At 36.2% G+C, this 18,193-nt stretch overlaps 1 protein-coding gene across 1 annotated transcript; it reads left to right on the top strand.

Moving 5' to 3' along the window:
• The first annotated feature begins 715 nt into the window (after positions 1-715).
• LOC113347587 (glycosyl hydrolase 5 family protein-like) lies at positions 716-2,834 on the top strand. Its single transcript, XM_026591258.1, has 3 exons — positions 716-1,203; positions 1,308-1,555; positions 1,686-2,834. The coding sequence occupies exons 1-3, from the start codon at positions 727-729 to the stop codon at positions 2,692-2,694; spliced, it is 1,734 nt and encodes a 577-aa protein (XP_026447043.1). The 5' UTR covers positions 716-726; the 3' UTR covers positions 2,695-2,834.
• The last annotated feature ends 15,359 nt before the right edge of the window (positions 2,835-18,193 follow it).

The following is an 18,193-nucleotide window of genomic DNA, read 5'->3' as shown; positions in this document are numbered from 1 at the left end:
TAAGTATTTGGAAAAATAATACCTTTTCTCTAAAGTGGTGTTATTTTCCTAAATCATGATTATAGTAATATCAATTGAGAATATATATTCCAATCATTTCCTTAAAAATTCTCCACAACAATGCCAATCGAAAACGAAATGAAATCAACTAAGATTTAGTTTTTTTTCCAAAAATCATTTTTCTAAAGATAAGCACTACTATTCTATAAAAAAAATTCTAATATGATGTTCTTTTCTCCTCGTCAATGATTACATTAAATTGAGTATTCTTAAAAATCAGCAATTACGCCATAGAACTTACATAACTTTAATTATGTAAATTATATAATTAATTTTATTTTATTTTTTCATTTTGGGATTTGAAAATTTAGTTTGGGCTATATCTAAAACTGTGTTCAATTTTATGGGTTATGTTAATAATTATAAGAATCTGTTTGGTTAAATTAATGACTTATTTTACATGGGTTATAGCTAATAAAATCATGGGCTATATTTAAGAGAAGCCTAATATAAATACGTCACTTCTAAGTCTTCTTATTTTCAGCTCTAACAATAATTTTGCCGTTCATTATGTATGACAAAGACCTCCACTACAATGAATGCAACAAATTACTAAGCAAAATAAAACAAAACGTACGTTTTGAGCTACACACAATATGATGGCAAGTCTTGCAAGAAAACCCAAAACATTATTATCAAATCAAATCAAGCTTATACATACACAATATGAATGTTTCTTCTTATCGCATTCTAACCAAACTCATCACCATGAATAACAATCATAGCCGGAGTTTCTTGTTCTTCTTAGCTTCATTTTATTTTCCAAGTATTTTATCACTTTGTTACAATGGTCAGCCTACAATGGCAGCTTTGCCTGCAACTCTATATACAAATTCAAGATGGATTGTCGATGAAAACGAACGGAGAGTAAAGTTAGCGTGCACAAATTGGGTGTCTCATCTTCAACCTGTGGTAGCTGAAGGTCTGAGTAAGCAACCTTTGGATTCGATTTCGAGAAAGATTAGAAGCATGGGATTTAACTGCGTTCGGTTAACTTGGCCTTTGTTCTTAGCTACAAATTATACTTTGGCGTCGGTCACTGTTCGTAAATCATTTCAAAGTTTGGGACTTCTTGAATCAATTTCAGGAATACAAGCTAATAACTCATCTCTCCTTGACCTTACTCTTATTGAAGCTCTAAAGGTAATCTAACATCTTTTTACTTTATTATTATTATTTATTTATTTTTCATATCACTTGAAAATTTTGAATTTACAGGAAATAAATTTTCACTTGTTGATGTCTAGGCTGTTGTATCCAACTTGGAGGAGAATGATGTGATGGTGATACTAGACAACCATCTCAGCAAGCCAGGTTGGTGCTGCAGTAACTTTGACGACAATGGATTTTTCGGAGATAAATACTTTGATCCGCAATTATGGATCAAGGGGCTAACTAAGATGGCCTCCATTTTCAATGGCTCAACTAGTGTTGTTGGCATGAGCCTGAGAAACGAGCTTCGAAGGCCAAAGCAAAATGTCAACGACTGGTACAAGTATGTATTAATGTATATATATATATATATATATCCATGCACTTATTTTCGCATATCAAATGTCGTACAACTGAATTGAACACGTTATATATCGCGGTTTCGCTGAAGTTTTTGTTCAAATCATCATCAGGTATATGCAACAAGGAGCTGAAGCAGTTCATGCAGCAAACCCTAACATTCTTGTAATACTATCCGGGTTAAATTTCGATGCAGATTTAAGTTCCCTTGCTAAACAACCGGTGAACTTAACGTTCACGGGAAAATTAGTTTGCGAGGTACATTTATATGCATTCACGAACTCTCATGACTGGGAAAATGGTAATGTAAATCAAGTATGTGGAAATGTAATGAATAACTGGATGAGAAGAGCAGGATTTTTGCTTGAACAGGGTGTAGCGCCCCTGTTTTTAAGCGAATTTGGTATGGATCAAAGAGGTAATGATGTGAATGATAATCGGTATTTCAATTGCATGATGGGTGTTGCTGCTGAGCTTGATCTGGATTGGGCTCTGTGGTCATTAGTTGGGAGTTATTACTTAAGAGAAGGTGTACTTGGAATGGAAGAATTCTACGGAGTTTTAGATTTTAACTGGTGCGGGACTAAGAATTCTAGTTTCCTTGAAATAATTTCTTCAATTCAAGCTCCTTTTCAAGGTCCTGGTATTTCTGACAGAACTCAATACAAAATCATTTATCATCCATCTACGGGACTTCGCGTCCACAGAAAATCGTTGTTTGCGCCATTAGAATTGGGATCTTGTTCGAGTTCCGAAGGATGGGATTACACAGCACAAAAACATATATCACTGAAGGGAACTTATTTCTGCTTACAAGCTGATGGAGTAGGGAAGCCGGCTAAGCTTGGAATTATATGTACAGATACTAATTCGCAGAGGGAAACGATATCTGAATCCAAAATGCATCTTCAATCTAAGCTCACCGATAAAAACAATACCGCTGTGTGTTTGGATGTTGATTCTACTAACAATACCATTGTGACTAATTCTTGCAAATGTTTGAGTAGAGATAAAACGTGTGATCCTTCAAGCCAGTGGTTCAAACTTGTTAATAGTACGAGAAGTACATCAAGTTCAGCGGTCAACGAGCAAAACCAAGAGGTTGAAAGAAGTACTCAGTAGGAGAAAACTATATAACAGTTAACCATAACTTATAACTCATATTTCTTAAATCTTGTACGCAATTTACATAAATTTGCGAAACGTATTATAATGAATTATATTCTTTATTTGTTATTAATAATAAAAATAGAAAAAATATATCAAGCTTCAGTTATTTTGCTTTGCTTCTCTGCTGCTAGCTCCAGTGCAGTTGTTTTATTCTTTTGTTCTTGCATGTCCTGTTTCTTGAGTTCAAAGCTGCGATGACCCAGAGATTTTTTATAGTTCCTGGAGCGAATTTCAGCCATAACTTTGGTACATTCTAAGCGATATGCTGACAATTCGTTCTCTTTTTGTTTCAAGTGACGTAATATGACAAGCAATGCAGCATCCGGATTCTCTTTTAATAAGTCAGTCACCTCCAGTCCATGGTCACCGTATAAGATTTCAATGCACCATAGATATCGACTAGTCAAGTGATCCTCAATAAGATTAGGCCTTTCTGATTCAATTGTGGTGATTTCAATCTTGTTTAGCAGTTCCTAAGCTTGCATAATGGTATCTTTTAGCAATTGTGATAACATATCCAGTTCGTATCAATTATCTTCACATCTAAATATACGTTCTTCGTATACGTTTTTTTCTGTATGCTTGAAGTCCTCGTCTCTTGTAGAACTTTCTGATATAAAAATGTCATTCAACACTTCATACCCAACCTCCGTCCTATGGTTAGTTAAAGGCACTACAAAAAACAAGGCTTCTAGGGACGGCCAGTTTTGAAAAAACCGTCCCTAAAGAAGGATATTTGGGACGGTGATGGCCTGACCGTCCCTAATAGTCATAAAATATTTAAATCAAGGCTAAAATATGTCGGTCCCAAAAAGAAAACATGACCAAATAGTATTAGTGACGGTGGAACAGAGGACGGTACATAAACCGTCCCTAATATCTCTTGGGACGGTTTTTTGTCCTCTTGGAACGTTTTTTGGCCGTCCCAAGAGGCCTTCTGTTTTGTAGTGAGGTATGGGACGATTCTTCGGCCATAATCTATAACTTGGATTCTCTATACTACCTGACTATGTGCCAATACAGGTGAACTTTGGTCCCCAAAGATTTTCTTGCTCTCAATGAAGCCGATAAGATATTCATCATCTCTCACCAAAGAAACAACCATACCTTTCAATTCATCGCGTGAAATTATCTTTTCCCTATAAATATAAAGACACTTCAAGAATTCCCGGTAATCTTAAGAATTTCCTAACCTCTTCTTGACTTCCTGGCAGAAAATGTGTTCTGGATGATAGTCATCTTGATGCAACGCTTCAGTACTAGTATCTTGGATCTCTCGCGAAGGTTCTAATACATGATGCCCTTGCATATTGGTGACTTCTCCAGTACTAGTATGGCCCTCGCACTCACCATCTGCCGTTTCTATTTCATATCCTGGCGGCAAGAAGTAGTTGAATCCCACAATAAGATCTGGATGACCTTCAAGCAAAACCTTAACTCTAGCAACAGCTGCGCGCACCACCCTCCGGGATTTAATGTTTCTCAAGACTTCAAGAAATCCTTCATATTTCTCCGGAGGATAATCCTCAAATCTGCTTTTCACAGCCTCCAAGTATTCTACGGCGAGGGCTGCATAGTTGGGACCCTGTGTTCCTAGTTTCTTTGGCACTAAAACATCCTCCTCTCTATTCATCTCTAAAGATATTACTTCTTCTAAGAAGATGGATCCAGACAGCACTTATATAGGTTAACCCTTGATTTCCTAAACCAAATATGCTTCCAAATTCTAATCAACTTTTAATTTATTTTCCCAAACAAAATCGGTTTCTATATTATGATCAAACTGTGACAAAAATCCTGCTTCCATAAAAAGATTAGTGTTTTACAACCACACAAATTACGGTGCCAGTTTGTCAAAAGCTTCCAAGAGGAATACCAATTTACTTGGTGTACCAATCCATAAGTGAGAGATGTTTTGTCTTATATGAATTTTTGTACACCTCTAACTAATTAGTACACCCCATTAGCAGTCATCCCATTTGTGAAAGTGGAAATTGAATTATTGTCCCTTGTTTTGATGGGCTTCACAAATATCCTTATCACATAATAAATATATCCCTCTCTAACCACAAGCCCATCAGGGGTCCATTAAAGTTTTTATTTCTTGCAAACATACCCTCTTGTCTATCGATATCAGTACCTTACCTTTCATTCCAGATCCAAAACTTTTATTTGTTCTCTCTTTCCAGACAACGCCACCACCACTGTCTTCATCATCGATCCCACCACCATCACCGCCAACGCTATCTCCGCCATCAATATGATAACCAGCACCGCCACCATCATTTCAGAGTCAAAGAAAGAGATTCAATAGAGATGTGAGATTGAGACATAGATCTTCAATTGATAATCAAACCAAATCCACCACCACCATCTCCGTCGCCACTATCACCATCTCCATCTACTTCCATCACGAAAAATCTATTGAACGAGACTCCACCACCATATCTCCATCTCGTCTCTACCTCTACCACCACCAAAAATCAACCTAATCCCATCACCAGCACCACTACCATCTCCTCCTAAACAGTCGATTTAGATCGATTTCTACTTGCTTTAGCTACAAAAATAAATCTAGTGACAAATGATGCGGGTAAACCTAATTTCAAAGCTTAGATTTATTTCGATTTCGAATGGATTAAGGAAGATGGTGTAGTTGCAGGAAATCCCAACTATACCCTTAATGAAATCTAATAACAATTCAAGTGATCATCTTAAACTTCATACATTCATTCATAAAATATTTAATATGATTACAAGGATTAAGAAGAATTCTAACTTGGAGAACAAACAATCTTTCTCTCTCCTAAATTCCAAGTCTAAAACTCTCAAAAAGATCGCTCCCTTTACATGGTCGCTCGGTCCCTTATATAGGGATTTTATATAGTGGATGACAGCCAATAAACCCTTATTTTCGGATCTGGCGTGCGTCATTATCGCGCGCTTACCTTGACTCTTCTCGCACGTACTCTATAACTTCGCACTACCATCACACTTTACTCATGATTCTTCTGACGTCATCTGATGCGTTATCTTAAATATGCTATAAGCGATACCCTTCGCTTGTTTACCAAAATATTACTTCGCGCACATAATAAACGTAGGGTATTTAGTATCTACATTTTGCCTCTTCTCATGTCATTTCTTTGGAAAGGGAGCGATATGATAAATTCCAATTTAAAATGCCGCACTGATTCATCTTTTTGTATTCTATTCAGCTGACATATTCCCCTAATCTAAGCGTGAGAACTTACGCGTATTCTTTCAGCTAATCTTAATCTGACATGTCTTTTATAACCTCTTTTTCTTATCCGTTCATTCTTAATTATCGCATTAATGAGTGAATATCTCTGGAATCGAGAGTAAATATCTTTGTTACTCTTTTTATTTTTCATACTTCTTTTTACTCTTGATCGCCTCTTTACTCTCTGCAACTATTTTCTTCTGTTACTAGTCCTCTGATTTCTTCTGTTATTTTTCTCCCATTTTGATCTTAATCTTCTTGATCATCTCTTAATTATGCTTCATTCCCATACCTAAAAATGCCTGAAGCTGGTTGGAAGAACAAATAGGCATTTGATAAATTGAAGAGAGAGTTTGGTGCACGAGGTTTTTCGTTATCTGCCCCTTCTCGATCAAAACCTTCATCCAAACTTGGACCTGAATGGTTTTTTCTTGAGGAGTGGAATGATCAAAAGATCATCATTTCGGTGGGAAAACTTCATGCTGGTCTTCCTATTCCACTTTATGATCCCAAAATTCCCTTGTTTTATGAGATTCTTTCACATGCGAGTTTTTCGAGTGGCATATTTCAACTTAGCGATGATTGTATTATAATAGCTCTTGAATATGCTAGTCGTACAGCAGGTTTAGAATCTCAGTACCCAGTGGAGAAGCGAAATCTTGATCATCGAGATGAGGAAATTAACCATGCATATTATACCCTTGAATTTTTTTTCAAGAATTACGAAGTTACCATCATGAAAAGTATCGCCTCTAAATGGGGTGTTCGTTTGTCAAGAAAAGATGGTATTGCTGAGGAGAAAAGAATCATCTGAGATGTCGATTGGCATGATCCTTTAAATAATACCGCTCGTTGGTCGAATGACACGCGATGGTTATATTACCTAATCATTTTGGTGGGCCCATACATAACTGGTAGGGATGAACATGGCTTAACTCTTCCCCTTCCCGAGGGACTTCATGCTTATGATTCGTGGGTATTCAGATGGCCCGAAGAAAGGAGAGTGGTATGCTATCTTTAATTATATTTATTTCCCTCTTTTTTTTTTATCTTCTACCACTCTTATCTATTTTCCTCACTTCAGATGGCTGATCAAGCAAAAAAGACTATAAAATTATCTCAAGCGACTCCTTCGCAAAATAATGAAGTAAGAAATACCTTTTGTTTAATTTTAACAATATTGTTGCCTCTTTTCTTATCTTCTATTATTTGCGTAGGAGGAGGTTGTAAATGTAAGCATGAAAGGAAAAAGTGTAATTCGTAGTAAAAAGACTGCTTACAAATCCTTTTCAAGAATCCCTCTAAGAAACGAAAAGCACCTTCCTCTTTCTCTTCGAGTTCTCAGTCTGACAATGATGATGATAGTATTCTTGGTGAAGATCCCTCTATTAAATCTGGAATGGATCAAATATATAGTATATTTTCCGACTCCATGACAGCAGCTGGAGATGATTCATTGGCTCACACATGTAAGACTCTCGCTAAGATAATAAATGCTCCTACTTTGGATGATGATTCTCTTCGCGGAGCTGCCTCGTCTTTGAGCCCCAGCTTTCAATATTATCTTGCTTCTATGGTGATTTCTTATACCTTCGCACTTTATTTGGAATTGCATCATGCGAAATTTTCTCACATTTATTTAATAACCTCGCAGGTGGCTCGCTCATCATATGTTGTCTCTTCAGACTATGAAAGGAGGCTTCGCAGATTTGCAGCTAAAAATAATGAACTTAGGTCCCAGGTTTCCATTCATGAGAATGATGCTACTGATCTTCACAAGAGAAACCATCAACTTGAATATGATATTTCTTCCTGTATAAACAAGATTTCCGATCTTCAAAAAAGGAATGATCACTTAATTGGTGCGTGATCCTTTACTCCTTGTGTCGACCTGTTTATTTATGTCTTTTGCTCTCTCTATAATTATCTATTCTTGCAGAGATTTACGACCTTACTGACGAGGCGACTTCTTTATTTCACTCTCTTCCTCATCCTATTGATGGTGATATTCTTCTTGAGTATCTTAATGATTCTTTAAACAACATCACTGATAACGCCTTATCTTATAATAATGGCTTTAAAGGAGAAATACCAATCCCTTAACATTCATCATAGAAGTGCCTTATCTTATAGTAATGGCTTCAAGCGTCGTTTTTAGAATGGGAAAAATATCGTTTGGTACTTTTTTATGTGGGCCCATGTCTATTTGGTTCTTTAGGAAAACGCCTTTACTGTTTGGTCCATAACTATTTAAAAATATTAAACTGACAAAAGTACCCTTCCGTGTTAATTTTTACTTATTTTCTTGTAGCAGTTCATTCCAGAAATGAAGTCTATATAAAAACCTATACAAACCAGAATTCATTCCAGAAATGAAGTCCATATAAAAACCTGAAAAAACAGACTTCATTCAAGAAATGAAGTCCATATAAAAACCTATATAAACCAGAGTTCATTCCAGAAATGAAGTCCATATAAAACCTAAAAAAACAGACTTCATTCTAGAAATGAAGTCCATATAAAAACCTATACAAACCAGACTTCATTTCTGGAATGAACTCCATATAAAAACTTTACCAACATCATCTTCATCTTCAACAACAGCAGCAGCAACAAAGAACTTCATCAAAATTCATCGTCGCCATTCATCTTCAACAACAGCAGCAACACAAAACGACGAAAAACACCCAAATCTTCATCTTCTTCATCGATTTCAACAACATCATATTCATCATCGTCTTCAAAATCATCTTCATCGATTTCATCATCTTCAACGTCGTCTTCAACAGAAACAAACAACACCATCGTCTTCATCTTCTTCTTTATCAAGAAAGCAACAGAAAAACCCCTAAAAACAGAGTTCATCTTCATCTTCAACACAAGCAGCAGCAACAACATGAGATCGTCGTCGTCTTCATCAAGTATATCGGTTTCGTCATCGTCTTCAACATCAAATCTTATCAAATCATCAAGAAAAAAAAAAGAGAGAAAAGTAGATCTGAAAAAGAATAGAAGATGAGAGAGAAAGTAAATCTGAGAATGAGATATTTTTTAGTAATTTTGGTATATATGTGGTCACCCTAGGACCAAACCATTATTTTCTAGGACCAAAAAATAATATAAGAGTATTTCTGCTACCACATAATGAAAATTACATCATCCATGACATCACCCTAGGACCAAACCATAATTTCTAGGACCAAACTATAATATATTTTCCCAAATAGGACCAAACAGACACATGACTAGGTCAACTGGACTAGACTCTCTCTAATATATTATTCCTAGGACCATATGGTATTTCCTACTTTTAGAATCAAAAGAGAAAAATAAAACTTTGCAAGCCAAGATTAGTACTCTTATCAATGAGAAAGATCAAATCTCTCTTAGTGGTGCGAAAGCTTTAGAGAAATTCCAAGAGACCATTCTTCAAGTTCAAGTGGAAAGAGATAGAGGTTTAAACGAGAGATATGCACTTGTTGAACGAGGAAATATGATCCGTTCTCGACTTCTCATAGAAAGTGATGCTGAATTTGACTGGGCTGCTAGAGTGTTGGATAATGCTAGAAATAACTTAGTTGTGACTGTTAGTCTTGGATCAGATCACTCTACTTTGATTAAAGATATTATTTCCAATAAAGAAGGTCGTTTATTATGCCTTTCCATTTGTTACCCCATGACATATTTTTTGTGAATGACACTAACCTTCTCATTTTCCTTCGCAGTGGTTGAACAAGAACTTCGTAGTCAAATTAAGGAGATGAAAATGAAGTTTATCGCTCGAGATTCTAAGTATCGCAGGTTGAAGAAACAATTTGTTGTTACCATTTCCAATAATAGCAAGGATGTTATTCTTGTCTGTGATGATGCTATAAGGAAGATCTGTGCTGAGAATGGTATTCCTCTCTCAAAATATAAGCTCGATGATGTTGCTCCTAATGAAGAAATTTCTGATATTTCTGATAGTGAAGAGGATTCTGAATATGAAGAAATTGACGATGAACTTAATAATTCCGAAATTGATATGGTGAATGAAGACAACTTTAGTGAAAAGTAGCTTCTTTGTTCTTGAATAGCTTTTTTCTATTTTGTCATATTTGTAAAGTTCTCATCAGTTATCTGGTCTTCAAATATTGACTCCTGAAATTGCTTCGTTTTTAAAAACTTGGAAGTCCTTTAATGTATATTTCCATCCTTTAATGCACATCCTCCTTGTTATACACCTGTGTAACAGCTTCACTTTCTAGCAAATAAAGTGAAGGATAATATTCATTTATCATAAAAAATAACTTATGCGTAAATCTATCATATGGGTGAATAACACTTTTCTAAATGTTTGCATTTCCATACTTGCCTTTGTTATTCGACGGAAGATGATTGGATGAAATTAATATATGAAATGCATATATCATTTGTGTTGATATGTCTTATGCACATTAATATCGTTTTCCCATCATTTTACCTTCTATCTTCTTTCTGTTTTGCCTCAGCTATGTTCTTTGCATTCCCATGCGAAATTCTCTTTGCATTATCAACGCGAGACAATCTTCACAAGATATTTATCCTGCAAAATAGTAATTATTAGCTTCTATACTATTTCTCTCATGAGGTCTTATTGAGCCTTCCTAATTAAATGTCTTATTTTGCCTTGTATATGATATTTTTATTGTGCGATGAGATCGCAAGACGTCTTTACGTTTTCGCTCAATGACCCATTGATCTCACCTTATCATCTGTTTGTATTATTACCTCTGCAGGTTCTATTATTGCGCAAATACGACAAGCCTCAATACTCATGTGACTAAAAAGTCTCATGATATGTACGTCTTTTGACACAATTCAACTCCCTAATGGAGGGTGTTGTCCTTATATTCTCCCTGCTTGCCCCTTCAAGGAGGCGGACCCCTACCGGGTTAGGGTGGGCTCCTCCCATCCAGTAATACAACAATCAGTTGTTTTCGCGGTCTCTTATCCCTACACCGATATGGTTTATGGTTATAAGACCGCACCCTAAGTGGGTTTTCTTTGGGCCGAGTGCATCATAGTGAAGACTTGTAAAGAATGGCCAGGTACGCTCCAGATGCCCCAGGCACTCTTGACTCAACCGTGTAGCTCGGCGCCTTGATCGAGTTTCTGCACTCCTTAGTAGAGAGCTTCTTACCTTAGTTTTTCAACTAAGGCGATCTACCGGATGGGTTTTTGTTTCACCCCAAATCCCCATAACTCAAGCTCCAGGGTCGGTGTAGCTTTCACTTGAACCATGCTAACTAGCTTACGAATTATGACGTGCGTTAGGTGTTATTTTTACCTCTTGCTTTATGCGAACTAGGGTGCACGCCACAATCGCATGTCTAGGCTCCGTAGTTGGAGTCTTTATATCTGATGCCTTTTATTAAGGTCTTATTATAAAATCTTACTTTTGTCTTTTTCTTATCTTTCTTTATAATAAAAGACCCCACGTCGCCACATGTCACAACTACAATCGCTCTTGACTGTGGTGAAGCCATGTCAGGAAAAAGTATCCATGTCATCGCTACGTGATTGGCTATTTTTTAGACATAGTCCAGTCAGCAACTTACAAAATCACGATAACCAATTCCATTAAGACATTATTCACTAGGCAACTCTGAAGTGCCCCTCCAACAGTCGCCGCTGTTTTTAGACATAATCCAAACGTCAACTTAAGCAGTCGTCAGAGATGCTGCATTCTTTAACCCCCAACATCTAGGAGAGTATCATGAGAGTATATGTTGGGCGTTAACTGAATTATATGCCGAAAGCAACTACATCAGTGACAAGTCAAAAATTAAAAACAGACCTTAATCGAAACTTATCTGTTCCAACAATCGCAACCCATTAAAATTAAACTTTAATCTCGAATCATCACATCGTTTGGTAGTTTTGGTAGCATTATAAATACGCAAATTAACCAGTACCATCCGTCAACAAATCAAACTTCTTACACTTCCAAAATCCCAGAATAATGGACGCAAACATGGCATAAAGCGATGAAAGAGGCGGGTATTTGGGATGATAAGTCATTACGTGAAATATTCATTACATTCCAGAAGATCTTTGGAATCGAAAGTGGAGAAAATTATTTGATCTGCATTAACAAAAAAAAAATGAAGATCTTGAGATCGACGATGAACAACTCAAAAACGCTGTTTTGTTTGAAGTTGACAAAGCAATACTCTCCAAGAATTCCCAAAGTTCCCATACCCTCTTTAACAAAAAAAGAAAGAAAAGAACACAGAGTCCTCCGTGAACAAACCGTACAATGAAACCTAAATTTGTGAAGATTTATTACGGCGGCATATAAGATATATACTTTTTATGTTGTTTGAAGGTTGCATGTCGCGACTTCAAATCATCGGCATCTCCTTATTAAGTTTAACTTTTAGAATCGATAACCGCTACGACGATTCACTATTTTAGAGCAACTTTCTTTCAATATATAAGGAAAACAACAAAGCTCACTTCAATGCTTTGAGTTTGATCAGGTGCAGTTGGAGAAAACCTTTTGTTTGATTAAAGATGCTAAAAGAAACTTTTGGTATGCTTTATGCAACAGAATATTGATGATTGTATATCGGTAAATCATGTTATACTTATCCACATATTTAAATATCCATGACTATACTGTACGAGGCAAGGTTAAAATATTTTATGATAAAGTAATCGTGTCTATCTTCTTCTTTAGTCTCAGTTTCTAGAATTTTGGTCGGCTAGGTGCCTTTTCATGGATTCACACGGATGAGTACTTCTATTCTAAATGCTAAGTTGATGGCGAGGAAAAGTTTCTTTTCATTCAAAATTTTGTTTACAATATAATGTTCAACTAATTTTTTTCTAATGATTCTTTTGTATTCATATTGGATTTCTTCCTTTCAGGTTTCACTTAACAATCTGGGGTACTCAAAAGGTTTGGATTTCAGCACATGCAATGGTTATGAGGAGAGGACTTCCGCTATTGTATGGGGAAATTCCAGAAAGACAAAGTTCGCAGTCCCTTTTGAAGTGTTCATTTTGGAAGTTTAAACATAGAAATTCACTGTAAAAGTGATGCTCACACAAAGATCGGATGAAATAACGTAAGTAAAATACTTGGACATTAAGGTGCATCGGAAAGTTATGATTAGATTATTACTATTGAGTGAATTATTGTGTTGTTTGTTACCGCTAGGTTTTGGTTCGCTCGGGATTTAGATCACTATTTGAGTTTAACTTGGACGGGCGAATGTTTTATATATGACAGGAAGGCAACCAATCCATCAGACTATATCTCTTATAACATTTATTTGCAGGTTTCTTATTTTTTACTTAGATTTTTTTGATGATGATTTACTAAATATTGATGTAGTTTTTAAGTGGTAGTAAAGTTCGTTCAACTCGGACTTGATAAGATTGGGTTCTATACTTAAAATAAAAATATAAAATATATATACAAAAGGTTTGTCACAATGTCGAGAGAGACTGAGACTCAGGATTCAACCAAATTCCATTCATGTGATTCAAATAATAATTCCAATCAATTATAGATCAAATATTAAAAATATTGACTCTTATTCTTTGCCAGCAAGTATATTCTTGAAAAGCAATGATTGTAAATCAAAAGCATGATGTATCAAAAATACATAGACCAAGCATACACCATCAAATGAAATCACACCCATTCAATAAAAATCATAAATTGATTAAAAATCAATGCAAATAGTCATAAAAGAATTATTAGAATTACCACATGCGTGAAATATGGCTTCCTCCGTCATCCCAGTGTGTGGGTTTAGCTCCTCATATTAATCAATTGCTCAAAATACATGTTTATAGCCCAATAGTTGATTAAAAGATGAAATAGTGCTAAAGCAGTGAGTTTAAGACTGCCAGAAAGGGTCCAGAAGAACGATAAATTAAAAGTGTTGCTACGCTGTTGTTTTAAGACCGTCGATCATTGGTCGTAGTCACTGTTGAGGAACGAATGTCAGTGAGGGTATGTTCTTCGTGTTCTTCAGCGCAGCAGCAGCAGAAAAATATTTTGATCAAACTCTGATTTCTTCTTCTATGGCTCTCCTCAGGTTCCCTAACTTTCGACACCTCTTATATATGACCCAACCAATCTATTTATATCAAAAAGACCGATTAAATCTCTCCAAAATCTTCCAAAATCTCTTCCTTTCTCTTCACGGCAAAGTTGCGGCAATTTCGTGTTTTAGAGTTTCTACACGTTTCTGAGCTTTCCTTTTGATTCTAAACTCTTCCTTAGATATATATGAATCTTTGGGAAGGTTTATAGCTCTTTAGTCTCTCTAGAATTTCCTAAAACAAGTCACACACGTGACTTTCCATATTTTGCTGTTGAGGTAAAAACCCGTCGATTGAGCCCAAGTTAATCGTTTCCAACACCCATATTAGATTCCTAGACCCATAAGGAGTCTATCCTATGAAAATCAGAGGTTTAGTCGACCTCAAACTCCTCCAAATCACGCACAACAAATCTGCCAGAGATGTTTCTCTTTTCCCGCCAATTTCAAAATTCAAAAGGTGAAGGTGACCTCCCCTACTAATTAGGTTACCCCTTATCCAGGGTGCTGGGGTCCGCATAACACTTGTCCCTTGGGTGCCTTTAGTAATTTTTCTGGGATGTTTTCAACACTTTTTCGGGGTTCCTCCGGGGTATTTCTGGGGTGTCTCTGGCATACTTCTGGGGTGCTTCTGGTACGTTATCTACGGAGGTTCAAATGCCACATTTTGAGCCAATTTCGCCGCAAAAGCTTATTTCTCCAAAATCACCTACAAAGACATAAAATAACCAAATAAGTACAAAATCGAGCACTAACAATATATACAATTGGGACAAATTAGACACATAAATGCGTCTATCAAATACCCCCAAACTTATTATTTGCTAGTCCCGAGCAAATCAAAACTACAAAATAAAATCCTAACTCACTGTCGCAGGCATCGTCGATTGCATTTAGCGTATGCAATAAGCCTTTAAACCCCTAGGTGTCCCTAGTGGCCGAGTTATAGTCTCGGGAGGTCTTACTAGAGATATACCCACAAAACCTTAATACTCCAGACCCTAGCTATCTACAACGAACCTTGGAAGGCACTAAAGAATCTCCTTGGTTGGCATACTTATTGACTACAAGAGGAAGTACCCTGATGCGAAATTCCAATTGATGTACACGAGTTTGCACTCAAGCATACTAAAATTCATATATAAGTGACAGAGCTCTACTCAGATAGTTGCACTATGGACATCATATTCGGAGTCAAACTAATCACATGGAAAGATTAAGAAGATGAATATAGAAAAAAACATAGATGGTTTTGATGTTTACTAAGTGAACGGCGTTTCCCATATCTGTCTGAAGGCCTCCGCCAAAATGAACCTATCCTAATGGATTGAGATACTAGTCTGACTAATATCAATACACTGGCATATACAAGGGTACCAGTGGTCGATAACCTAACTCTAGGTCAACACAACTGGCATATACAAGGGTACCAGTGGTCGACTTTATCGAATTTATTCCTTTTAGTCAAATGGTCTGGTCTCAAAAAAAAAAATTCCAACTTTTTCAACTTTTTTTTTTCATGGTATCTCAATCACTCTAATTCACCCTAGCATTGGTAACAACTTGAATCGTGAGCCCCACCAAATCACTTAGAAACATATTTAAAAATAAAAATAAAAACAGAAGTGAAAAGGACTCAACGAGATATGGAGAAACTACCATGTTATTTCTAACACCTGAGCTCTGTGCTTTTATGAATAGACCCTTCTAGATGTTGCCATCTAATCAGATTGGTTCCTCAACTCCTACGATCAAAATGCTTCCATCCACTTAGATTAGTTAGTGCAATCCTCAATAGGCATAAATTTCTAAGCTCTGGAGTTTATTTATTCATACAACAACTAAAAAGTTTCTCCCATACCCCCAAACTTAAATCTAACATTGTCCTCAATGTTCTAAAGATGAAATTAAAAGCATGAACAAGGAGAAACTGTTACCATTTGAAGCAAAAGAGATAAGGAAAGATATTACCGTGTCGCATGAATGTTGGGTTACCTCCCAAGAAGTGCTAAGTTTAACGTCTTCAGCCAGACTAATAGATGATTAGTCACCTCATGGAATCATAAACTAATAGCCGAAATTTATGTGGGTCATCAAAATCAAATAGAGCTATCACAAATAAAAGGAATCTGCAACCTGTCAAGAAAATAAGCAAATAAAGCACATCCTTGTCTAGTTTCATGTTTAAAACAACTACATCTAGCTGTGGTTCAGGCTCAGGTTCTATAACTGGGTCCAAATAAAATATTTTCATGGGTTGGAATTCCTCAAAGCTAAGATTTGGTTCAGGTATTAGGGTCTGGAAAAACTCAAGTAAAAACTTAGAAGCACATAATAATAACCTGAATAATTGTGGATTCTTAAATTCAATCAGTTTTGACTCACATAATCGACCACAATAAGGGTGGTCAATCTTAAGCAAATGTATCAACCCTAATCTCTTAAAGTAATTAGGTTTAGTCTCAAAACTAAATAATTGACACATCTGAAACTTATACGTTCCCACAATTGGTTGAAAAATATTTGGTGGGAAAACAAAGTCGATCTTGGTATCATAGCCTGGTCTAACCTCATCAACCAGAGGATGGGTTTCTAACAACTGAACTTCCTTATGGACATCACTAGGTTCAGGAAAACGTGTATGAAGATAATCTTGCAAAATGGTTGAGGCACATATGTAAAGTCCGAAGTAAGGGACCTTTCTAAGAGTTAATGCACATGGAGAATGATAATCACCCCCAAACTTAGAGTTTTGGGTATCTATAGATAGACTAGCTACAATTTCCTTAATTTCTAGATCTTTGGAATCCTGAAAATAGTCAATTGCTTCTTCTAGGTTATACTCAAGTGACGCATCCTCACTCATATTTAATAGCTGTACGAGTTCATTTTCTTCGTCTAAGACCATTGTTTCTAAATCGCTAGACTCTAAAACGATATTCTCAGAATAAACTCGTTCCTCTAAGCCATTATTGTCTTCGTAATCAAAAGGAAATACTACATCATATAAAGAAGTGGTATCTCTAATCAAATCCTCGTCCTTGAATAGGTGAATAATCATTAAAATTATCGGGATCTGAACCAGAAATAACACTATCATCATAAAGTTCATTTGGAGTAACAAATTCCTGATCACTATGCCTACATATTTCAAATTCTTCATCAACATTATCCTCGTCATAATCATCATTATAATAGCATGAAAATGGTTGAACCTGATCTAAAGTAGTGTTACCAATCCTATCCTCGTCATCTTGATTATGAAAATAATTATCCTCATTTTCAAGGATACTATTGGAAACACTGTATTGGAAATTAAGATTATTTCGATCAATTCTTTCGTTCTTCTCAGCTATCACCTTCAAGGATTCGTCTATAGAAAGTTCTCTTTCGTCATAAACTAAGTTGTTCATCTCATCTAACTTACGTGTCGACTCCTCTAATTTCCTGAGGGACTCTTCTAAAGGAGAAATATAAGAATTTTGCTCGTATGACCGGTGCGTGTGTGGATAGTAATTGGGCTCATCAAGGTATGAGCCATAACCTTGAAAAGGCTGATGTTCCCAACCACTATTCACATTATAGTCAAAGTAGTAACGTCCATTTTGAAACTCTGTCGTATATTCGTTGTATTGGCTCTTGTAATACCAGTTCGACATTTTATTGCAGGGGTGTGAGTTGTCACACAAAATAAAAACCACTGACAGGGGATTCGTGGGTGGATAGAGTCTTACCTCCCGTACCAGACGGGCGATGAACCGTTGAAGTCGACTCAGGCCACCGACTCCGATGTCAGTGTACGAACCCGAGGGGCCGAGATAGTTTCGTAACTGTCTTCCTTCCCTGCAAACGGTTTATATTTAATCTTAACACTTTCGTAGGGTTTTAAAAAATAATGTCCAGTCCAAAAATAAAGTCCAAAAAGTGAAAAGAAAAATTACAAAAAAAACACCCTATTTACAGTTTCTAAAAATAAAAAAAAATAATTATATACAAAATCTTCTTTTTCACTCCTTTCGGATTCCTCTTTGCTTTCCTTCTTTGGCGATGCTTTCCTTTTATAACACTTTTTCCTCCCTTGTAGCTTCACTCCAAATCTGAAAAGAATCGAAAAATACCAAAACGC

Source organism: Papaver somniferum, chromosome 2 (assembly GCF_003573695.1).
Source record: "Papaver somniferum cultivar HN1 chromosome 2, ASM357369v1, whole genome shotgun sequence".
NCBI classification, from domain to species: Eukaryota; Viridiplantae; Streptophyta; class Magnoliopsida; order Ranunculales; family Papaveraceae; genus Papaver; species Papaver somniferum.
The sequence above is the reverse complement of the archived record's forward strand: the minus strand, read 5'-3'. Positions and strand labels throughout refer to the sequence as shown.

Bases quoted from the DNA above. Each gene is read 5' to 3' on its own strand.
- LOC113347587 (XM_026591258.1), top strand. From the start codon at position 727: ATGAATGTTTCTTCTTATCGCATTCTAACCAAACTCATCACCATGAAT. The intron at 1,204-1,307 runs GTAATCTAACAT...GTTGATGTCTAG, and splicing joins CTCTTATTGAAGCTCTAAAG to GCTGTTGTATCCAACTTGGA. The intron at 1,556-1,685 runs GTATGTATTAAT...AATCATCATCAG, and splicing joins AATGTCAACGACTGGTACAA to GTATATGCAACAAGGAGCTG.